At 37.4% G+C, this 18,463-nt stretch overlaps 1 protein-coding gene across 6 annotated transcripts in view; it reads left to right on the top strand.

Annotated features, from left to right (window-relative positions):
* Positions 1-18,463, top strand: part of PGR (progesterone receptor) — a 107,739-nt gene that overhangs the window by 29,739 nt on the left and 59,537 nt on the right. For 5 of the 6 annotated variants that reach the window (XR_004053737.1, XR_004053735.1, XM_030918925.1 and 2 more), the window contains exon 3: positions 10,434-10,550. The exons of the other annotated variant lie outside the window; for it this stretch is intronic. Coding sequence is in view for 3 of the 5 variants with exons in the window: in XM_030918925.1 (XP_030774785.1) it covers positions 10,434-10,550 (117 nt within the window). In the remaining 2 variants the exon portion in view is untranslated. The remainder of the gene's footprint in view (positions 1-10,433; positions 10,551-18,463) is intronic. 6 annotated transcript variants of the gene reach the window in all.

Raw genomic sequence — 18,463 nt, 5'->3', positions numbered from 1 at the left:
AATGTTTTGTATAGAATTTTTTTTCATTCAGGATCCAGTCAGGAATTGTGCATTTTACTTGGTTGACAACTCTATTTAGTTTTCTTTAGTCTAAAAAGGTCACCCACCTTTGTTTGTCTTTCAGGACATTAACATTTTTTTCAGGAGTCTAGGCCAGCTGTTTTGTAGAAAGTTCCATAATCTGGCTTTGTCTGATTTTTTCCCCCACATAATTATATGCCAGTTAAACATTTTGACAAGAATCCTACACAGGCCAACGGTTCTCAGACACTGATGTCATGACCCCCTTATGTGCTTAAAAATTGCTACAAGCCCAAATAACTTTTGTATACATGAATTCTCTCTCTCAGTATTTACTGTGTTAGAAATTAAAACTCATAATGTTTTAAAACTTTTTATTAGCTCATTTTTTAAAAAGCCAACCCATTAAACACTAATTATTCAAACCAAAAAATTTAATGACAAGAATGACATTGTTTTACATTTTTATAAGTCATTTTAATGTCTATCTTAATAGAAAACAGCTGGATTCTCATATCTGGATCTACAGTTAATCTGTTCCAATATGTTGTTTTGGTGGAAGCATGGGAAGAAAATGTGGCCTCACACAGATACATAGTTGGAAAATGGGGGAGTATTTTAATTGTCTTTTCAGACTTGACAAGTGGTGGCCATTTCATTAGAAATTGCAAAAGGATGATTCTCTGTTTCTATTATCCCTTCTGATTTTTTCAGCTATAAATATTTTTAATAGTTCTCTCTCTCTTCCAAGAGGCAATTTGGTAATCTTAAAATACATTTAATAATGGAAAGCCAAACATACTTATTATTTACTTTTAATTTTCAAATTTCAAAGTTGTGAGTTTTTGCCCTAGTAATCTCCAGTGGTTTCCAGTGAGTTCCTCTTGTTTCTTTCATTCTTTCTCTTCTTACATATTATTATGTACTGATGTTTTTTAAAATATATATTCAATGTGTTTTAATCACTTGAACTAGTTCTTTTTGATGTTCAAATGGTTTTAATTTTGGTTGGTGTGACTTATCAGTGGTCAATGAGACACAATTTTTATTAGCCCTCAGTAAAAGCAAATCATCTGTCACAGCAAAGCATCCCAGGCTCAACTTGCAGATTTCCTGCTGTAGTCCTGGATCAGTCATTTCCCCAAGGAGCTCTGGTTCCTGTTAGATGAAAATTATATTAGATGTGAAAATCTGAATTCCTGCTGGAGTTGTCTTTACTTCTGGGCATTTTCAGTGAACAGACCTAGAAAATATCTCTTTTTGAAAAAGAAAGGGGATCATGAATTTATACCATGATTTCTCAACCTCACACTGTTGACCTATTGGGCCACATAATTGTTCCAGGGGGGATGTCCTGTGCATTATGGGATGTTTAGCAGCATTTTTGGTCTCTCTGTAATAATACCTACCCTCTAGTTATATAAACCAAAATTGTCTCCAGATATTGTGAAATGTCCTGGTGGGGAAGGGAGCAAAATTGCCCCTAGTTGAGGATTACTGGTTTACGTTTGTATTTCTAACAAAATCAAAATCATTGCTAGTTGTTTTTCCTATATGTATTGTGTGTATGTGTGTGTGTGTTTGTGTGTGTGTGTGTGGATTCAAAATACTCAGCATTCAAAATAATCAGCATTATTACCTCTAACAACAAAACCTGCTTTGTAGACTAGCTCTTCCATCTCCTGCATAAAATCTTAGGCCAGTCCTATAGATTTTAATCAGAAGAACCATCTCATTCCACTGATGTTATTAGTCTGTTCTCATGCTGCTGTGAAGAAATACCTAAGACTGGGTACTGTATAAAAGAAAGAGGTTTAATTGACTCACAGTTCCACATGACTGGGAAGGCCTCAGGAAACTTACAATCATGGCAGAAGGGGAGGCAAACAAGTCCTTCTTTACAAGGCAGCAGGAGAATGAGTGCCAGTAGGGGAAATGCTAGACTCTTATAACACCATCAGTTCTCATGAGAATTCACTGATTGATCATGCTGCTCATGATGATCACGAGAAGAGCATGGGGGGAAACCACCCCCATGATTCAATTACCTCCCACTGAGCTCCTCCCACAACATGGGGGGATTATGGGATTACAATTCAAGATGAGGTTTGGGTGGGGACAGAAAGCCAAACCATATCAGTAATCAAAATGCCCAGGGAAGCATTATGCCAAATTTACAAATCCTCTTCTAAATTTAGATTTCTTCTTTGCCCCAATTCAGCACTCACTGCTTTGAGCTTGAAGCCTACAGGGAAGAACAAATAAGATCTGCTTCTTTTCTGTTTATGCTGCCCACACTCACCCACTGGAAGCTGATTTTGACCCTTCCAGGGCCAGGGTGTGGGAAGAGAAGTTAGACAAAGTGCATAATTTTACGCAACAAGTAGGAATTTTACTGTCACTGGGGTTATCTGTGTTTGGTGGGAGATTACAGGCTGCTCTTCCTCTAGTGGGATACTTTGGTGAGATTCGTGGAGATACCTTACTGAGAGGCTCTAACTGTAATCCTGTAATCCTGTAATGCACTAGACACCTCTCTTCTCTCCGGACATGACCGTGACCCTGTGCTTCTGAACTTCCGCTGACTGACCCTGCACAATACTCTCTAGGTTGTCCTCTTAGCTGGAGCTAGTTTTTAAAAGAAAGAAACCTTTATTGATAAATATTTTCAGAAAAGCACTCAAATTAAAGACGTAGAGCTCATCAGTAGGTAAATGAAACCATGTTGTTATCACTCAGACCCCAAAATTGACAGATCATTAGGTTCCCAGAAGCTCCATTTTGCCCCTTTCAATCATTCCCCAAAAGTAACCGCCATCCCAATTTCTAACATGATAGATTGTTTTGAACTATTTTAGAACTTTATATTAATGGAATCATATGGTATTTTTCTGTGTCTGCTTATTTTACACAACATTATACTTATGGAGTTCATCCACATTTTGCATGGAGCTAGACATTTATTCTCGTTGCTGTGTAATAATGCATTGAATAAATAAAACCATTTGTTTACACATTATGCTATAGTTGATCATTTGGGTTGTTTTCAGATTGAGGCTATTATGAACACTGCTGCTATAAATATTCTTGTACAAATCTTCTATTTTTTGCATGTCCCTACAGATAAGCTTTTCATTTGCCTCTCCAAGGACGCTGGCAATTTCACTGGTCCTGTACCAGTCTTTGTTCCTTGGCCCGGGTTCCTATACCACGTAATAGTGAAAATTCACCTCCCATTAAAGGCCAATATTTTATTTTGTTTATGTTGTTTTTAGTCATAAATGATTTTTGCCCTCACCCTGACTTTTGGACAGATTCCTGGCTTCCTGGCATTTTCTGTATGGTGTTTTCTAGTCCTGTTTTCATTGCTAAGGCAGGCTTTTAAGGTTCTACATTTTTATGCATGTAGTTCAGCCCTGACACTCTCTTCCATTGGGACTGAAGTAATATATCCCATCCTGTCATGGGCTTTAAACCCCATTTCTTATCTTTCAGGCATTTCTTATGTCTGTATCTGAAACTTTTCTGGATCACCACAGAGTCCAGTTAAGTTTGTTTCTCTGGCTTTCATTTCTTTTTTCTTTTCTGGCTTATGGAGATTTACATACCTTTTTTTCCAGACTGTAATTAAGCAACATGCTTCTATCATATTTTCTCCAGTATTTCTGTGTTTGTGGTAGAACGATTGCCATCATATGGACCAGCTCATGTTGCTTCAAGCCCATGACTGGCGGGTCACACCATATTGACTTTCACTATTTCATTCCTTAAACTACTGAATGTATATTATTTACTGCCGTTTTACTATGGATTCCCCCCCCCTTTTCAAAAATGCCGTGAAAAATTATGAACTCTCTCAGACGTAAGTGAAATATGTTAACCTGTGCTCATATTGAGAAGCAACACAAACCATATAAAGTTCTTCTTTTAGAGGTAAGTCCCTTTCTTGTTTATGATAAAGAGATTTTATTTCCTTTAAAATGGAATTTTATTTGTCATCTGTCTAAAATTTTTGTAAGTCACTAGGCAAATAAAATGATCTAATCACATTTTGACAGTGCTTTTATTTTCACAGAATATTTTTTAATAAGAGTAACACTTGGGGCTGGGCGCGGTGGCTCACGCCTGTAATCCCAGCACTTTGAGAGGCTGAGGCAGGTGGATCACAAGGTCATGAGATCGACACCATCCTGGCTAACACGGTGAAACCCTGTCTCTACTAAAAATGCAAAAAATTAGCCAGGCGTGGTGGCGGGGCCTGTAGTCCCAGCTACTCGGGAGGCTGAGGAAGGAGAATGGCATGAATCCGGGAGGCGGGGCTTGCAGTGAGCCAAGATCGGCCCATCACGCTCCAGCCTGGGTGACAGAGTGAGACTCCGTCTCAAAAAAAAGTAACACTTGGAAATTAGATGTTAAAAATAGTCTTGTTAGACTTCACATTTAATTATGGTCTATTACTATAAAAAGGCAAGAAATTACTGAATAAAAGGCATTCTGTAAGAAAAAAGTTAAAAGGGGGTAAAAAATCAGAAGCAAGTGACTATTTACTATATATGACAATAAGTGAAATATGTCTTATACTGTTGAGTATAACTATATTTACAAATATAAGTGAAACCATAGGTATAATTGTATATACAACACTTATCTAACAAATATTTATCAAACTGTATTTGCCGTAAGAGTTAAAAGTATCAAACTAATTAGTTCCTACTCTTATAGAACCTAGTAGCAATAGGCACACGGTATATAATAGGAATACGTTGAATGTGCAGTTGGTACACAGAAGAAATGTCTAAAACCTTTATGAGAGCAGTCAGGTAAGACCAGCTGAGGGGAGCAGTTAAGCCAAGGCTTGAAAGATGAGTGAGATTTTGTTAAGTTGGTAAATTGGAAGGAAGGGAGGAAAGTCATAGAGGCATGAGAGATTTTGGGGGTAATCCAAGGATGTTAGTACTCTGGAGCATAAAGAATATGGGAAAGAGTATGTGATTAGAAAGAAAAGACATAACAGTTTGAACTCACCCCCTGCTTTCTCCACCCTAAAACAGATCAGTTTTGCAAGGAGAAAGAAGTGTAGTGCTCTATTAAGCTCCCCAGGTTTCAACAGGGCCAGATGATGCATATATTAAGGGAGAGAGCTAGATAGTGGCTCCTACTGGAGTGAACTCCCCTATTTATCATTATGCCATGTAACCTGTTTGTGGTGGCTTATAACTTTTAAGTGTTCCTAAATGTCTTATACTCCTGGTGGTGACAATGTAGGTAAATAGCAAAGATGGTTAACAAATGGAATGCTCCGAGTCTTTTAATATAGTGACTTGTTTTACACTTGTTGTATAGTGACAATGTTATGTTGAACCGAGGAGAAGAAATAATATGCAATTTGAACCATCAACTTATGGTTTATGATGAGTGAGCGAGTAGATCTAGACATGGATGTGTTTCTCAAAACCAAGATATAAACTGGGGACTATTGTCTGAAGAAAATGGTAGCAACTGATGTTATGTTAGATTTTCATCTTTTTCTAGATTTCCAGGAAAATGTTGTGACAGGGCTAATGCATTTGTGCCTGACCTTTCTTCACCTGCATATACAGCCGGGTACCTGATAGAGTGACACATGTAGTGAGTGGCTTCCTCTGCATTCATTGCATTCTTGGTGGCTCTCAGTCCTGGCCATGCCAGGTCATGGCCATGCCTGGCCATGCTATGGTTCAGAGGCAATGCCTGGGCCCCATGCCAAATTATCTTAGGCAGCTCTAGTTGGAACTGGCTAGCTACAACATTTCTTTAAGTCAAAAAAATTGCTTGAGAAGATAAAACTATAACTATACCCCCTACATTTTGTTTGCATGATAATGCATCTACTTTGCAGTTTTGATGGCTCATCACTTAGTGTTAAAGATGATGAAAAGTTAGAGTGAATTGAGCTTCCAGATTTCTTTAAACTGTTCCAGTGTGTCACAGGCAGTCTACAATGATATGAGTTGTGCCAACCCCTCAAGGTCGTGACTTCATGCCAGTGTCCTTAATTATTAAATATTTTCCTTCCCACTCAAACTTTAAATATTGGACCTCTAAGTCATTTTTTCTTCCAAACTTACCAGAATTGCATTCTGTTTGTTAACTATAATTTCCTTATTTATACTCATATTTAAATTTATACTTATGTTTAAGTTTATTTGGTACTTATCATCAGTCTCTTCATACCAGACTTCCTACCTCATACATTGTTTGCTATAACTTATCTATTGTTGACTGGATTACATCTTTAGGAAGAGTATACTGGGGCCTTATTTCCCAATTTTATGCATGTTTCAGAATATCTTTAAGTTGCCTTTAAACTGAATAAATTGACTAGATATAGACTTCTTGGACCACATCTAGAAAAATCTAACTATATTTGAGATTTAGATGTGTGATAATCATAATTATAGTAGACATTTGTTAAGTACTTGCTATGTGCCAGACTATTCTAAGCTCTTACATGAGCTTGTGTATTCCTTAGATCCAATCCAAGGTACTAATGTTGTCTTCATTTTAATTGCCAAATGTCATCCAGATACTAAGTGATGAGATTGACATTCACACTTAAACAGTACTGCTCCAAAATCCATGTGCTTAACTTTCTATACTACCTCTCAAGATAATTAACCTAAAATGTTTAACTGTGTGGCCTTGAGCATGTTATTTAACTTCTAGATGCCTCAGTTAACTCTCTATAAAATGAGAATAATAATACCTCCAAAGGTTGCTTTGATGATTAAATGAGTTAATATATGTCAATAGCTCATAACAATGCTTGGCACACAGTAAGTGCTTAATAATTGTCTGTTGTTCTTTTATTATTTGTGGATAGTAAGTTGCAGATCTGAGCTTTGAACAAGCAGTTTGGCCTCTAACTTTGCTCTTTGGTACTACAGTGTAGTGTCAGCAATTAAGATGGCATTTTAATTTAGTGGGGGAAAACATGGATTAGTCAGTAGACAGTGTTGGGATATAGTAGATACTCAATACTTGTTGAATGTATGAGAATTTTATAAAAGTATAAATATATTCACTTAAATATTAACAAATAAATATTAAGAACCATTTAGATTTGTATAGACACTTTGGAAATATTTTAGTCTGTTCCACTGCAATAAAAAAAATACCTTAGACTGGGTAATTTATAAATACAGAAATTTTCAGAAATATTTTCTGACAGTTCTAAAGTCTGAGAAGTCCAACATCAAGGTGGCACAGATTCCACGTCTGGTAAGAGCTTGCACTCTTCTTCCAAAATGGCACCCCTTACTGCATCCTCACATGGCAGAAAGGACAAAAAGGACCAAATTCACTCCCTCAAGCCCTTTTGAAAGGGTACTGATTCCATGCATGAAGGCAGAGACCCCACCTCTTAATATTGTTGCACTGGGGATTAAGTTTCAATATGAAGTTTGAAGGGGACACAAACATTCAAACCGTAGCAAGAAGGAAGCAAAAATGAGAAGAGATGCATGGTTATCAAATTGTAGGTTATTTTCTGTTTTGAATTTCCTTATGTTCTTACAGAATTTCTCTAATAATACAATTCATGATATAGTTTGAACAGATAACCACTAAATTGTATTTTTTAGATATTGAGTTTGAGGTACGTAGAAAGATGACTGGAAGGTCAGAGCTCATATTGAGATTTTGGGACCATCAGAAGATAATGAGACTACCCACAAAGTGTGTGCAGTGGTGCACAACATATAAGGACTAAGCAAAGTAAGAGGAGTTGACAAAGGGAATTTAAAAGGAACTGCTGGAAAGACAGGTGAAGAGTCAGAAAAGAGAGGCCCCAAAATATGAATCAGTGGGACAGGCAGGGAAATAAATCGCCTGAAGTAAAGGATTCAGAAGATCAGGAAAGCATTCACAGCATTTAGGAATGAAAAAATCTTTGATGATGTTAAGCCATTTTATAAGAATAGTGACTACGCAAGTCAAATTACCACATAGGAATAAAGGAAGTTAGGTAGAAATAGCAAATGTAGATGATGTTTTCAACAACTTTAATGACCAAAAAAAAAGGGAGAATGGATTCCGGGAGAATCTAGAGTGAGCTAGGGTTCCTTTTTTTGGTGCTGGAACTTTTTTGGATGGAAAAATAATGAGAGAGCACGACATCACTGGACAGGAGAGACTAAAGATTTTAAGAGAGCAAGGAGGAAATCGATGGGACAAGACTTGAAAGCAGATAGGAAGGAACTGTTTGAAGGGCAAAAGCAAAAACGGTTGGTAAGGAGGACTCTCTATGAGACACTGAATAAGGAAGTGATATTGTAGGCCATTTTAGAAATATAAATGAGACAGATGAGCAGCATGCCAGCTTCTGGTGTTTAGATCAGACCTTTTTCCTGGGTATTTATGACCTGGAAGCAGAGAGTAGGACAGCCTCCCTTCAGACAACAATTACAAACAACAATCTGTGTGCTCTATTTCTTGAGGTCTGTTTTCTGTATAGAATAGAGAACCTTGCCGGACACGGTGGCTCTTGCTTGTAATCCCACCACTTTGGGAGGCCGAGGCGGGCAGATCACCTGAGGTTGGGAGTTTGAGACCAGCCTGACCAATATGCACAAACCCCATCTCTACTAAAAATACAAAATTACCCAGGCGTGGTGGCGCATGCCTCTGATCCCAGCTACTCAGGAGGCTGAGGCAGGATAATTCCTTGAACCCAGGAGCGGGAGGTTGTGGTGAACTGAGATTGTGCCATTGCACTCTAGGCTGGGCAACAAGAGCGAAACTCCATCTGAAAAAAAAGAATAGAAAATCTTGCTATTTTCTGTTCTCTCTTCTTATGAGATACTAATATAGGGTCTAAATAGATGATCGATTGATAGACTGACTTACACACACCTTGCTCTCACAGTCACTCCTATAGCCTAAATATATAACTTGTGGTTAAAAAAAAAATAAGAGTCAAATCAGAAAGTAGCATGCAGTACACTCTGCTAACCTCCTGTAGGACCGACATTATGTGCACAAAAGTCAGCATAGATATGAGGCTTCACAGTTACCCTTTATTAGGTGAAAGCTTAATTCCTAGGACTCCAAACAAGACGAACACTACTGCGTGAGTGTACATGAACATAAGTTAATAGAGGCATGTATCTTTATGAAAGTATTTGTGCTTTTCCAGAAATGCCCGAGGTCAGGAACCTTCTTGATATCAGCTGTCACATAGATAGGCCTTTTGGCGTTTTTGCCCTTTGCCATTTAGGCTAATCCTTCCCCTGCTTGATTAAGTACATGTTGTAGGTACCTCTGAGTTCCTTTACTGCAAACTTTAGCCAGAAGACTCTGATTTTAATCTTAACTAATGTAAAATACTACAGAAAAATTCCATGATATTTTAAAATTATTTGTCATGTTCAGAAGTATAAGTAGGCTGAAGTAGTCTGATCATATTAAAAGACTCACAGTCTGTTTTAAAAAAAATTTTTGGGAAAAAAAAGAGTGCCAGAAAAAGTAAATTAACATTTACATGTTTAAGCTGAATTTTTTTATTTTTGTTAAATCTAAATAAATTAGATTGTTCCATGCCTTATTAACATATTTGTGGTTTAAAAATCATTGTTGAATATTAAATTCATGTGCCAGACCTTTTTAAAGGCATCCATAGTTTCCTCTACACAAAGTGACCCTAGGGTGATGTGTGATGTGTATTATCTATATTTCTATAATTTTTCTCTTCTTTATTGAGTACTTCTGTCTGTTTTAAGTTCTTCCTTTATCATTATTTCTGTTCAAGATATTTTCTAATGTGTAGTCAAAATAAAGCAGGTATTAAATTCCGTACAATAAATGCCCTATTTTTACATGCTCTTCCGTTGATTCCTTAAAGAGAGAACCAGCTCTGGAACTTTTCCAATAGAACTAAGCATTTCGATTTTTTTTTAAAGTCTATTCCAGAGGCCTCTTCAATTCTTTAGTCTGTATCTGTTTTCTTAAAGGCATCGATGTCAGAAGAAAGGTTTTACTAGAGTTTGACCACCTCATACAACTAATGCTTATTAACAACGTGTAGCTAATCTTGAAATGACATCTAAAGGCAATCTGATTAAGAAGATAAACAATCTGATTAAGAAGATAAACACCATTAAGAAGATAAACATAAATCTTTTGCAAAAGATTTTTAAAGGAGCTCTAGGATTGATTCTTCAGCTATGCTCACCTCATTTAGGTTCCTAAAGGCACAGGTAAAGTACTGAACAGTTTTATAGCTTCACCAACATTCAGCTGTGCCAGGCAGGAAGCAGGCTAAGTCATGCACTTGCTGATGTGTACCTAGTCTTTATTTCAGTTGTCACTGCATAGAGTTTCCAGTGAATCTTAGATATTGTAAATAATTTTGACTCATTTTTTTTTTTTTTTAGGGCAGCATAACTACTTATGTGCTGGAAGAAATGACTGCATCGTTGATAAAATCCGCAGAAAAAACTGCCCAGCATGTCGCCTTAGAAAGTGCTGTCAGGCTGGCATGGTCCTTGGAGGTAATTCTGGTGTTTTCATCAATAGTATACTGTGTAATATTTATACTATAAAACTGTGTGTCAGAAAATTGTAATTTCTTATTCATCTTTGTTTTGTTTTGTTTCTTCTGTCTTGATTATTGGCAATGACTCTGCATATGTGAGTGTCTGAATGAAGCAACCAATACCATTCCGTTAACTTTACAGGTTTCCAGCACATTGAAACTGTTAAGAGAAGAAAACTCCATTAATCTATATTGCCTATAAGTAGAGGTTATGGGCAATGCACTGACCTGTCATTAAGTAGCATGTGTCGGAGTTTGCTGCCCATTTCCTGTGTGACCACAGCCCTTCCTGGGCATCAGTCTACTTATCTGTAAAACCAGAACATTAACGTTCCTTTCAGCTCAAAAATTGACTGTGCAGATTGGTCAGGTACATTGCTTACTAACTTCTGCAAGTGATTGATTAAAGCAAGATTACTGTAACTAGGGTAGGGATCCATTTGATGAAGAGTTATATTAGTAATTCCCTTTTCCCATATTTTTATTAGAATCTCTAAAACTTTCAATAATATAGCACACATTTAAAAAATTAATGTCAGATAGTGACAGATAGTTTGAATGAAAACATAGCAGAGTGAGGGAGATCAAGCGAGCCACGGTTATGCAAGACAGATCTACTCCCTTGCATTTTTTCACTTAGCCACATCCTGTACAACACTGTCTGGGAATCGTGGCGTTTACATCTAGATATAACTTTTAAAAAACATAATAAAAATACTACATAATTGTTAAAGCTAAAAATGCTTTTTCAGTGCACCAACTACAAACAGCTTGTGTTCTGGCGACGTTATGTGGATTTTCCTTTGGGAAATGCCATGTTTAGACCAATGCTTGTCAAGTTTAAAACATATACAACTATTACCTCCTTTGTTTTTGCAAACATGCTGGACCAAAATTAAGCACCCAGGTAACATGCTGGGTACTTTACAGTAATTCATGTAATTAGATCACTTATAGAATTTTATAATTTCTTGATTAAAGATTTGTTTTCCTAAGTTAAGGGCAGTGATTAGGTTGACAGTAGTGCCTGGCTTAAGGAGGTGCTCAGTAACTTTCTATTAACTGAATGAAACCACAATCTCAGCAGATTAAAATTGTTTTTGAGTCCCACACCTCAATTATCACCTCTTTGTATTTCTGTTTCCATTCAGAAGTCTTAAGGAGCTTCCTAAATTTTAGAAAATACAACTTTCTCACAAAATCACACATCTAGTCAATGTTGGAGCCAGAAGAAAGACCTGAAGGTATCCTGACCCTGGCGCAGCCATTGTTTTCTCCTTGGCATGCTTGCCTTAGAAAGTAGCAGAGCCTCTAATGCTGGCACTTAGATTCCATTAAGATCTTTAATCTTGAGTGTTTTCGCAATGACTTTAAAAGACTCTTCAATTTTATCAAAGAATGGAAATGGCAGAGTTCTGGATAGAACCTTCAGAATATTCCTGGGGATCAGCAATATAACCTAGAGAATTTTGTTATCTTTTAATATTCTAGGGCTTTATTTATTTATTTATTTGAGACACTGTCTCACTCTATCACCCAGGCTGGAGTGCAATGGCACAACCTGAGCTCACTACAATTCTGCCTCACAGCTTCCAGCGATTTTCCTGCTACAGCCTCCCGAGTAGCTGGTATTACAGGCACCCGCCGTCACGCCCAGCTAATTTTTGTATTTTAGTAGAGACAGGGTTTCACCATGTTGGCCAGGCTGGTTTTGAATTCCTGACCTCAGGTGGTCTGCCCACCTCGGCCTTCCAAAGTGCTGGGATTACAGGCGTGAGCAGCTGCACCCAGCCTTTAGCATATTATTCAAGCATCTATAATTCTTTATCTTCTCTAACCAAACTGCTTGTTACTTTAGCCTGTTATTCCTATGCTTTCCAAACCATATTCTGTGGGCTTCACAGCTATTGCTACATTTCATACCTTTTATATTATTTATTTGCTTAACTCTACTCCCTCCCTCCCTCCTTCATTCCTCTTTCCTTCCCCCCTCTTCCCCCTCAATCATTTTCTAACTTGCACCCCATTCCTTTCTTTCAGTAACTGTATATTGAGCCCTTTCAAGTTACCAGATACTATTCTAAGTTCTGGGCATATAGCAGCAAACAAAATGGACAAAATTCCTGCCCTCATAGATCTTACACTGTGGGAGGAGGAGCAACAAATGTACATGTCAAGTAATGATAAGTGCTGTAGAAAGATATTAAGTAGAGTTAGTAGGGATTATCAGGAAGCAGACTCACTATTGAACTCATTAGTCTAGTAATATTTTTGTTTTGCTTAGCCTCTTCCTGAGCAATAATATCTCTGAAATCATGGATTTGATATGCCAGTTATAATTTTTCTAAAAGACATTAAAATAAACTCTTAACTATTTAAATATATATTCAATTTACCACCTAAAAACTGCTTGTATACCATAAATGAATATGTGTTACACTCTGGAAAAGAGCATATTAGACCATTTTTTTCCAGCTGTTGCAGCTATATTTATTTTTTCAACTTTTATTTTAGCTTCAGTGGGTACATGTGTACATTTGTTACCTGGGTATATTGTGTGACACTAATGTTTGAGGTACAAATGATCCCATCACCTCAGTACTGAGGTACTGAGCATAGTACTCAATAGTTTTTCAACCCTTTCTTCTTCTTCCTTCCTCCTCTAGTAGTCCTCAGTTTCCATTGTTGCCATTTTTATGGTCATGAGTACCCAATGTCTAGCTCCCACTTATAAGTGAGAACATGCAGTTTTTGGTTTTTTGTTCCTATGTTAATTTGCTTAGGGTCTTGGCCTACAGCTACATCCATGTTGCTGCAAAGGACATGACTTCGTTCTTTTCATGGCTGCATACTATTCCATGGTGCATATATACCACATTTTCTTTGTCCAGTCCACTGTTAATGGGCACCTTAGTTAATTCCATATCTTTGCTATTGTGAGTAGTGCTGTGATGCACATGTGAGTGCATATGTCTTTTTGATAGAACAGTTTATTTTATTTTGGCTATGTATCCAGTAATGGGATTGCTGGGTCTAATGGTAGTTCTGTTTTAAGTTCTTTGAGAAGTCTTCAAACCAGTTTCTACGGTGGCAGAACTAATTTACATTCACACTAACAGTATATAAGTATTCCCTTTTCTCCACAGCCTCACCAGCATTTATTAGGTTTTGTATTTTTTGGGTTTTCTTTTTTGAGACAGAGTCTCATTCTGTCACCCAGACTGGAGTGCAGTGGCACGATTATGGCTCACTGCAGCCTCAATCTCCTGGGCTCAAGTGATCTTTCTACCTCACCATCCTGAGTAGCTGAGACTATAGGCATGCACCACGACCCCTAGCAAACTTTTTATTTATTTACTTTTTGTAGAGATGAGGTCTCACTATGTTGCCTAGTCAGGTCTCAAACTTCTGGGCTCAAGTGATCCTCCCAAAGTGCTGAAATTACAGGTATGAGCCACCATGCCTGGCATGAGTTTTTAATAATAGTCATTCTGATTGGTGTAAGATGGTATGTTATTGTAGTCTTGATTTGCATATCTTAATGATTAGTGATATGGAGCATTTTTAAATATTTGTTGGCTGCTTGTATGTCTCCTTTTGAGAAGTGTCTATTCAAGTCTTTTGCCCATTTTTTTGATGAGATTTTTTGCTTGTTCAACTGTGTAAGTTCCTTATAGATTCTGGATATTAGACATTTGTTGGAGGCATAGATTGTGAATATGTTCTCCTATTCTGTTGGTTGTCTGTTTACTCCATTGATAGTTTATTTTGCTGTGCAGAAACTCTTTAGTTGAATTAGGTCTCACTTGTCAATTTTTGTTTTTGTTTCAATTGCTTTTGAGGACTTAGTCATAAATTATTTCCCAAGGCTGATATCCAGAATTATATTTCCTAGATTTTCTTTTAGATTCCTGTGGTTTGAGGTGTTATATTTAAATCTTTAATCTACCTTGAGGTAATGTTTGTATATGGTGAAATGTAGGGGTCCAATTTCATCATTCTGCATGTGACGAGGTAGGTATCCCAGTACCATTTACTGAATAAGGAATTCTTTCTGCATTGCTTATTTTTGTCAACATTGTCAAAGATCAGATGGCTGTAGGTGTGCACCTGTATTTCTGGGTTCTATATTCTGTTCCATTGGTCTATGTGTCTGCTCTTGTGCCAGCATCATGCTGTTTTGGTTATTGTAGCCTTATAGTATAGTTTGGGATTGGGAAATGTGATGCCTCTGACTTTTTTTTTGTTTAGGACTGCTGTAGTTATTTGGGCTCTTTTGGTTTTATATAAATTTTAGAATAGCTTTTTCTGGTTCTGGAAAAAATGTCATTGGCAGTTTGATAGGAATAACATTGAATCTGTAGATTGCTTTGGACAGTGTGGCCATTTTAACAATATTGATTCTTCTAATACATGAACATGGAATGTTTTTACATTTGTTAGTGTCATCTGTGATTTCTGTTAGCAATGTTTTATAGTTATCCTTATAGAAATCTTTCATCTGCTTAGTTAGATGTATTCCTAGGTATTTTGTGTGTGTGTGTGTGTGTGGGTGGGTGGGTGTGTGTGTGTGTGTGTGGCTATTGTAAATGGGATTACTTTCTTGATTTGGCTCTCACCTTGAATGCTATAGTTGTATGGAAATGGTACTAATTTTTGCAGGTTTGTGTCCAGAAACTTTACTGAAGACATTTATCAGTTTTAGGAGCCTTTTGGTGGAGTCTTTAGAATTTTCTAGGTGTAGAATCATGTATTAATGCAAGAGAGATAGTTTGACTTCTTTTTTTTCATGTTTAAATGCCTTTTGTTTCTTTCTCTTGCCTGACTGCTCTGGCTAGCACTTCCAATGTTAATAGGAGTGGTGAGAGTGAGCATCCTTAACTTGTTCCAGATCTCAAGGAAAATTCTTCCAGCTTTTGCCCGTTCAGTCTGATGTTGGTTGTGGGTTTGTCATTGTGGTCTCTTATTGTTTTTAGGTATGTTTCTTTGTTGCCTAGTTTCTTGAGTGTTTTTATCAAGAAGTGACACTGCATTTTATCGAAAACTGTTTCTGTGTCTATTAAGATGATCATTTGGTTTTATTTTTAATTCTTTTCATGTGGTAAATCATATTTATTGATTTGCATATATTGAGCTAACTTTCCATACCAGGAATGAGGCAAACTTGATCGTGGTGAGGTTTGATTTGGTTTGCTAGTGTTTTGTTGAGAATGTTTGTGTCTGTGTTCATCAGGGATATTGTCCTATAGTTTTCCCTTTTCACTGTATCTCTTACAGGTTTTGGTATCAGGGTGATGCTGGCTTCGGGGAACAAGTTAGGGAGGAGTCTTTCCTTCTCGATTTTTTGAAATAGTTTCAGTAGAAACGGTACCAGCTCTATTTTGTGAATCTGGTAGAATTTAGCTGTGAATCTCTCTGGCGAGGGCTTTCCTTTTGGTTGGTAAGTTTTTTATTACTAATTCCATTTGGAACCCAATGTTGGTCTGTTCAGTGCTTCAGTTTTTTCCTGATTTAAACTTAGGACATTGTGCGTTTTCAGGAATTTAATCATTTCCTCTAGATAGTGTAGTTTGTGTGTGTAGAGGTGTTCACAATAGTTATCTAAGGATCTTTTGTATTTCTATGGGATCTGTTATGATGTCATGTTTGTCATTTCTGTTTGTGTTTATTTGGATCTTCTCTTTTTTCTTTGTTCGTCTAGCTAGCTGTCTATCAATCTTGTTTATCCTTTAAAAAAAAACTTTTGGTTTTGTTGATTTTTGGGTCTCAATTTCATTCAGTTCTGCTCTTTAGTTCTTACTTTTCTTCTGCTGGCTTTGGGGATAGCTTGTTCTTTTTTTTTTTTTTTTTTAAGTTTCTCTAGGTGTGATGTTAGATCATTAACGTGAGATCTTTCTAACTTTTTAACGTAGGCATTTAGAGCTATAAACTATCCTCTTAATATTGTTTTTGCTACATCCCAGAGATTTTGGTAAGTTGTGTCTCTGTTTTCATTTATTTTAATTTTTTATTTCTGCCTTGATTTTATTGTTTACTCAAAGTTATGCAAAGCAAACTTTTTAATTTCCATGTAATTGTGTGGTTTGTGCAGATCTTCTTGACGTTGGCTTCTCTTTGTATTCCACTGTGACCTGACAGTATGACTGGCATGATTTTGATTTTTTAAAATGTATTGAGTCTTGGTTTATGACCAAGGATGTGGTGAATCTTGGAGTATATGTTCTGTGTATGTTCTGTGTACAGATAAGAAGAATTTATGTTCTGTGGTTGATGGATTATTCTGTAGATGTTTATTAGATCCAATTGGATAAGCATTGAGTTTAAGTCCAGAATTTGTTAGTTTTATGCCTTGATGATCTAATACTGTCAGTCCCCCACTATTGTTGTGTGGCTTTCTAGGTCCTTAGAAGTCCTTGTTTTATGAATCTGGGCATATGTTGAGGCCAGTGTTGAGGGCGTATATATTTAGGATAGTTAAATCTTCTTATTGAATTGAATGAATTCATTATGCAATGCCCTTCTTTTTCCTTTTTTACTGTTGTTAAAGTCTGTATTATCTGATCTAAGATAAAACAGTCTTTTTAGTTTTCTGTTTGCATGCTACCTCTTTCTCCAACCCTTTACTTTGAGCCTATGGTTGTCATTACATGTGAGATGGGTTTCTTGAATACAGACGATGGATGAGCCTGGTTTTCCTAACTGGTTTGCCACTCTGTGATTTTTTTTTTTTTTTTTTTTTTTTTTTTTTTTTTTTAGATGGCGTCTTGCTCTGTTGCCCAGGCTGGAATGCGGTGGCGTGATCTCAGCTCACTGCAACCTCCACCTCCTGGGTTCAAGCAATTCTCCTGTCTCAGCCTCCCAAGTACCTGGGACTACAGGTGCCTGCCACCAGGCCTGGCTAATTTTTGTATTTTTAGTAGAGATGAGGTTTTACCTTGGTGGTCAGGCTGGTCTCAAACTCCTGATCTCAGGTGATCCACCCGCCTCAGCCTCCCAAAGTGCTGGGATTACAGGTGTGAGCCACTGTGCCTGGAGCCACTCTGTGACCTTTAAGTGGGACGTTGTATTAGTCCATTCTCGTGCTGCTATAAAGTACTACCTGAGACTGGGTAATTTATGAAGAAATAATATTTAAATGACTCACAGTTCTGCAAGCTTAATAGGAAGCATAGCTGGGCAACCTCAGGAAACTTACAATCAAGGCAGAAAGTGAAGGGGAAGCAAGCACATCTTACCATGGCAGAGCAGGAAAGGTAGGTTGGGGGCATGCCACACACTTTTAAATCATTATATCTTGGGAGAACATACTCACTATCATGACAACAGCATGGGGGAAATTTGCCCCATGATCCAATCACCTCCTACCAGGTTCCTCCCTCAACATTGGGAATTACAATTCAGCATGACATGGGATGGGGACACAGAGCCAAACCATATCATTCCACCCTGGCCCCTCGCAAATCGTATGTCCTTCCCACTTTTCAAAACACAATCATGCCTTCCCAATGGTCCCCCAAAGTCTTAACTCATTCCAGCATTAACCCAAAAGTCCAAGACCAAAGTCTCATCTGAGACAAGGCAACTCCCTTCCACCTATGATCTTGTAATATCAAAATGAGTTAGTTACTTCCAAGATACAATAGGGGTATGGGCACTGTGTAAATGCTCCCATTTTAAATGGGAGTAACTGGCCAAAACAAAGGAGATACAGGCCCCATGCAAGTCCACAACCCAGCAGGGCAGTCATTAAATATTAAAGCTCCAAAATAATCTCTTTTGTCTCCATGTCTCACATCCAGGGTATACTGATGCAATAGGTGGGCTCCCAAGGCCTTCAGCATCTCCACTCTGTGGCTCTGCAGGGTACAG

Source organism: Rhinopithecus roxellana, chromosome 15 (genome assembly GCF_007565055.1).
Source record: "Rhinopithecus roxellana isolate Shanxi Qingling chromosome 15, ASM756505v1, whole genome shotgun sequence".
In the NCBI taxonomy this organism is placed as follows: Eukaryota; Metazoa; Chordata; class Mammalia; order Primates; family Cercopithecidae; genus Rhinopithecus; species Rhinopithecus roxellana.
The sequence above is the reverse complement of the archived record's forward strand: the minus strand, read 5'-3'. Positions and strand labels throughout refer to the sequence as shown.